Raw genomic sequence first — 6,220 nt, forward strand, 5'->3', positions numbered from 1 at the left:
GAATGTTATAGTCTTTCTTCTCACCCATACTCTCTCTCCCTTACCCCCCCTCCCCCCTCCCCTCTCCTCTATCTTTCTCTCTCCTACCTTCACACTTGAGGGTGTTTTTATATTCTTATCTGGTCATTGAGTCCGTTGGAACGCTTTCCTTTTAAAAGAGGACAGAGACAGGAGAGGAAGAAAGGAGAAACCGTGTAGGCTTCTCCAAGGCAGCTCCAACAATGTAACTAATCGCTGGTCTCATTCTGTCACGCAGAGACCTTTCACTTTGACAAATAATACTCATCACCAGCCCATGCCATCGGAGTCCTGTTCTCAGGCGAGCTTTTTTGAGCTAATAAGCAGCGTGTTAATTGGCTACCTTTCTTGTGCAGAGCCTTGCAAATTACCTCATGGAAAAATACAGAGTTTTGAGTTGAGTGTCATAGTTTGTAAGGCACTGCCCACGTTCTGTCTAGAAAGGTAGCTGAATGTGATGAATTAGCAGTTAGCCATGGTGATGTCATATGTAGTCTGGTTGTGATTGTAAAACTGTTGTAGATGACAGCAGCCAGTGCTGTTTCAGACTCATAAGTTAGATGGCTCTGGTATGATCCTGGCCCTGATCTCAAACGGGTCACTGGATCAGAACATCTTCCCCACGTCCAGATTCATCTAAAATATTAGGTGCTACCTTTTCTACCCAATGGGATAAGAGTCCATTTCTAATATCAAACTGAATAGTGTGTGTTTGTGTGTGTGTGCTTATGTGAAAGAGAGGATGAGTGAGTGTCAGTGTTTGTGCCCTTTCGAGATGAGTGACTGACTGTTCACATTGATAATATTCTAAATATAACCAGTGTGTGTGTAGGAATGTTCAACAGGCATGCTCTTGAGAAGTGTTTAATCACCCCTAAACACACACACACACACACACACACACACACACACAGCTCATTGTGACCAGCTGCGACTGGGTGTAATACCATAATAAGGTCTGGCCTTCCAGCGCATGGAACATACCCATTTATTTACTTAAATTAACTGCAAACTAGCAGAATGAGTGTGACTGAAAGGGGAGTCTTCCCTAAAAGGGCTTGAGTGCATAGCTCTATCCAGCTGCGTAGCGTAGTGGTAAAACCACTAAAAACCACCCTCATATGTATGACTGGAGTTTGAATCTTGCCCACAGTGAGCGTTCAATCTAAAACATGTGTGATTGTCAGTGAATTTGGCCGAGAAAGCCTGCTGGATAAACACATGTGATGTTATGAGTTGGCCTGTGATGTGATGTCATGAGTTGGCCTGTGGTTGTGATGTCATGAGTTGGCCTGTGGTTATGATGTCATGAGTTGGCCTGTGGTTATGATGTCATGAGTTGGCCTGTGATGGGATGTCATGAGTTGGCCTGTAATGTGATGTCATGAGTTGGCCTGTGATGTGATGTCATGAGTTGGCCTGTAATGTGATGTCATGAGTTGGCCTGTGATGTGATGTCATGAGTTGGCCTGTGGTTGTGATGTCATGAGTTGGCCTGTGGTTGTGATGTCATGAGTTGGCCTGTGATGTGTTGTGGTTGTCTTATTTCCTCTCTTATTTTCTCTCAGGTTTCAAGAGCTTTTCCGTCCAGACTGCCGTGTCTTGTCCTGCATCCAGTACCCACAGGGTTTTCCCAATCCTCAGGGTCGTGGCCTCTGAAGTCTCCTGCATCCTCAGGGTCGTGGCCTCTGAAGTCTCCTGCCTCCTCAGGGTCGTGGCCTCTGAAGTCTCCTGCATCCTCAGGGTCGTGGCCTCTGAAGTCTCCTGCATCCTCAGGGTCGTGGCCTCTGAAGTCTCCTGCATCCTCAGGGTCGTGGCCTCTGAAGTCTCCTGCATCCTCAGGGTCGTGGCCTCTGAAGTCTCCTGCATCCTCAGGGTCGTGGCCTCTGAAGTCTCCTGCCTCCTTCTGCATCCTCATCATCAGTTTCCCAGAGACTCCCCTGCTGCCTGTTAGACCAGTAAGGAAGTAAACATGACTGAGGACTACTCCCCCGAGCCAGGTGATTTATTTTAGTCTCTCTTTCTCACCCTCTCTCTCCCTCTCTACCTCTCTCTCCATCTCTCTCTCCCGCCCTCTATTTCTCTGTCTCACCCTTTCTCTCTCACTCTCTCTCTCACTCTCTCTCTCTCTCTCTCTCTCTATTTCACTCTTGCTTTTTCTCTCTATATTTCTATCTCTCCCTCTCTTTCTCTCTCTCTTCTTTTGGTCGTGTACCATGCAATACTTCAGTGATGACAGGCAGACATGCTGATGGCACTTCTCTGGCTGCCTAACTAACACACAAAGGGAGCAAAGAGGTTAGGTGTGTGTGTGTTTGTGTGTGTGTGTGTGCGCGCGCGCACACGAGTCCCTGTGTGGGTGTGGGTGTGGGGGGCTATGAGCGTGTGTGTGTCTGACAGACAGAGTATTCGTGCACATTGGGTGGGGAATGTGTTTGTGTGTGTGTGTGTGTGTGTGTGTGTGCTTGGCTGTCCGCACAGAATCAACCAGTGCACATATCCCTGTCATCGAGTGAGCACATACACCTTCTGAGGAATCTAAGGACAACAAAGACTCACACACACCTTAGCAGCAACATTTACCCACCATCATTCATTATTTACTGACTACTGCCTCAAATGTCACCAAACACACTCACATAGAGCAGGCTTCTGATGGGGACCGTGGCTATTAATGAAGACTAATGCGGGCAGGAATCTGAGCCGCGTCGTTGTGGTTGGAGTGACATCTCACGTCTCGAGGACCCACACAGGCCTTCCACATCAGCAGGGAGAACAGCACTAATGGAGGTGGACAAATGTGTTTGGAGAGAGAGGGGGGGGAGAGCGAGAGAGGGAGAGCGAGATAGAGAGAGGGAGAGCGAGATAGAGAGAGGGAGAGGGAGAGGTAGAGAGAGAGGGGGAGAGCGAGAGGGAGAGGGAGAGAGAGAGCACCTTGGCCTCACACCTGGAAGGCTGAGACAATTAGCACATGGAGCATTCTATATTATTAGATAAAGCCTCTAAAGCCTCATCTTGATTAGAGGTTCCATCGGCACAGTCATCTTGCATGTGGGATGTGTGCTTCTGGATCGTGGTTGCAGGCAGGAAACTATACAGCGCAGCAGACAGTGGCTTTCTTATAAAAATACAGCAATATATTTATTTACAACAGGGACTTGAACCCCAAAATATACAAAAAACAAAGGGACTTGAACCCCAAAAGACATACCCCAGGGAAATCACAAGCCCAAAACAAAGAAACATACACTGAACAAAACTAAAGCTTTAAAACAGACAAGGTACAACTGTGTCACACAGGTTTGTCTAGTACCTTGTCTCAGCTTCTCTACAGCCTGTCCAGTCTGTCTCTGGCACAACAATGAAGTGCACCTTTTAACAAGGTTATCCAGGGCTAATTAGGCCCAATCAGTCCCAATTGGACCCGTCCACAGGTGCAGGGGAACAAAGTGAGAAGGGGGAGGGACTTCACCTTTTCACATTGCTCCTGAGTCCAAACACGAGGCCTTGATCAGAGCAGCTGAGGGACTGAGTCTTGTTGTAAAGCCACACAAAATAAAAAAAAGGAAATGTCGTTTCTGAAGCAGGACGGACCCTCTCTGTAGTTGGTGTTGTTGTTATTGTGTCATTGTTGGTGTTGTTGTTGTTGTTGTTGTTGCTGTGGTTGTCGATGTTGTTGTTGTAATGTTGATGCTGTATGGACACTAGAAGCATGAACACACTGAGCTGTTGAGGTTATGAGGTACGCAGTGTGTCCTGCTGCTGTGCAGTCTGATCCTTGGGTTGAGTTTGTGTAGCGTGTGGGTGAACAACACCGCCAGCCAGGGCCCTACATCAGCTCTTTCCCCATGGCCACTATGGGAGATCACTACCGCTGGAGACCCGGAGCTCACGGTGCCCGTCCCCTCCTGCCATAAATCATCCCCTGGAAAAGCACCGGCCTGCTCAGAGACTGCCTAACAAGGCTGCTGGTCCAAAATATCTCTCAAGGCTTTAGGAGGAGCACAGTTATGCATGCAGGTTTACAAACGCACACAATATACAGTTCTATTCAGAGAAAAAGTTCAGTAACTTCTTTTGGTTTAGAAGAGATTTTATCGAGTTTATCAGTTGCTTTTGGCTGAATGACTTTAGAATATCAGAATATAATAAACCATTTACTGGGCAGAAAATTACCTTTGTAGTCCAGGCAAAATAGCCCATTTTGGAGCCAAAAATGGAATTAATTGTAATAGAATTTTTTTCAGCATAGATAATTTCTATGAGGTGTCCAGAACAACATACTAAAAGTCCTAAGAAATCCAAGTTGAGGAAATATGTTTAATTCTCATCAATCTGAGATGTGTGCTAATAATGCATGGCAAAAATACACCTCAAAAAAATATTTTTTTCCTTTACTCCTATCAAAATAAAACTTTACACAATGAAAGTACCCATGAACATTTACATTTTTTGTATTACAAGTTTCTTTGAAAATGAATTTGAATATGCAAATGAGCTACACACTAATCGAATATGCCCAAAATACACCCTATGGGCTTAATTTTTTCCTTTACTCCTACCACAGTAAAACTTTACATAGTAAAAGTATACATAAAAAGTAACTTTTTTTGTATTACAAGTTTCTTTTGAAATGAATTTGAGTATGCACATGAGCGTCACACTTATTGAATATGTCCTGATTGCATAGTCAGAAACACCATACCCCTGGCAGGTACTACCAAGCCAGGCAGTTTTCAGGTTAGAGGCCAGTCTAAAAGCAACATTGCCATCTCCCATTGGCAGTAGGATGATAGGATGAAGATTTGGCTGATGCATTTGTCATACATATGAATGGTGTTTCTGCCTATGGACATATTCAATAAGTGTGGAGCTCATGTGCATATTCAAATTAATTTCACAACTTGTAATACAAAAAATGTTACTTTTCATGGGTACTTTCATTGTGTAAAGTTTCATTTTGATAGGAGTAAAGGAAAAAATTTAAATTTTGAGGCATATTTTTACCATGCATTATTAGCACACATCTCAGATTGATGAGAATTAAACATATTTCCTCAACTTGGATTTCTTAGGACTTTTAGTATGTTGTTCTGGACACCTCATAGAAATGATCTATGCTCAAAAAAATTCTATTACAATTAGTCTGTCGTAAAACGCTATTTTGCCTGGACTATTGGTTTAGAGAAATACATTCAAGATTCAAGGTTTGGCACTGTAGGGCTAAAGCCTTGTCAAGTCTCCAGTGTGTGCAGAGGTCTGTGTGTGTGTGAGTGTGTGAGTGTGTGTGTGTGTGTGTGTGTGTGTGTGTGTGTGTGTGTGTGTGTGTGTGTGTGTGTGTGTGTGTGTGTCTGTGCGTGTGTGTGTGTGTGTGTGTGTGTGTGTGTCTGTGCGTGTGTGTGTGTGCGTGTGTGTCTGTGCGTGTGTGTGTCTGTGTGTGTGAGTGTGATATTTCTACAACAATGAACACTTTCCCAAAGACAACTCAGAGACACGGGCACAGATAGACTGCAGAATTCTACCCTGACAAGACAGCTGAAGAGCATACCTCCATCCCCCCCCCCCCCCCCCCCCCCCCCGTCCACCCCCCGTCCACCCCCATCCTCCACTGAGCAATCACTGCGCCGTTTCAGGGCTTAAAAGCCTTTTCTTCCACATGCCTTCCCCTGTTTGGGGGCGAGACTCAGGTCTCTGACTGAGCCGACCATTTGACACGAGACGCCGAGGCAATGTACAGTAAATAATAGCTTAAAAGCCCGAGGAGACGTCAAGGAGACACAAAGTGGATTACCTCACAAGGTGGAAGTCATATCCAGCACTGACACCCAGCTGGCCATGACAGTGCAGTGAAGATGGCCAGAAAGAGAGAGAGAAAAGAATAGAACCGGATAAAAGCACATTTTGTAAATATTGTATGATATTTCTGTTCGATTTCCAAGCGATGAGATCGAGGGCTCCCCTGTGAGAGGCCCTGGCCCTGCTGTTTGAAGGGAATGCAGATGATTAAGCGAGCATAAATTAATTTCCTGCACCACTGCTGATGCTACCCCTAAGTGTGATGCGGGTAATTTGTTTTTTGATGTTAATTGTGTACTTCCATTGATGGTTGCTTTCCAATTCACCTGAAGGGCACGTTCTCTGCGATGGGGAAAGAGGAGAACAAAATTAAAAAGAAAAAATGCACAGGGGGGGGGGGGGGGAA

General features: G+C 45.3%; 1 protein-coding gene across 1 annotated transcript in view; it reads left to right on the plus strand.

The window, feature by feature from the left end:
• Positions 1-1,899: 1,899 nt before the first annotated feature.
• LOC308363279 (uncharacterized protein) overlaps positions 1,900-6,220 on the plus strand; it is a 32,024-nt gene continuing 27,703 nt past the window's right edge. Inside the window, exon 1 of the mRNA XM_080836084.1 lies at positions 1,900-2,018. Within this exon, the coding sequence (XP_080692210.1) occupies positions 1,991-2,018 (28 nt within the window). The 5' untranslated portion in view covers positions 1,900-1,990. The remainder of the gene's footprint in view (positions 2,019-6,220) is intronic.

The sequence above is a fragment of the Sprattus sprattus genome (assembly GCF_963457725.1).
Source record: "Sprattus sprattus genome assembly, chromosome: 3".
Classification (NCBI taxonomy): Eukaryota; Metazoa; Chordata; class Actinopteri; order Clupeiformes; family Clupeidae; genus Sprattus; species Sprattus sprattus.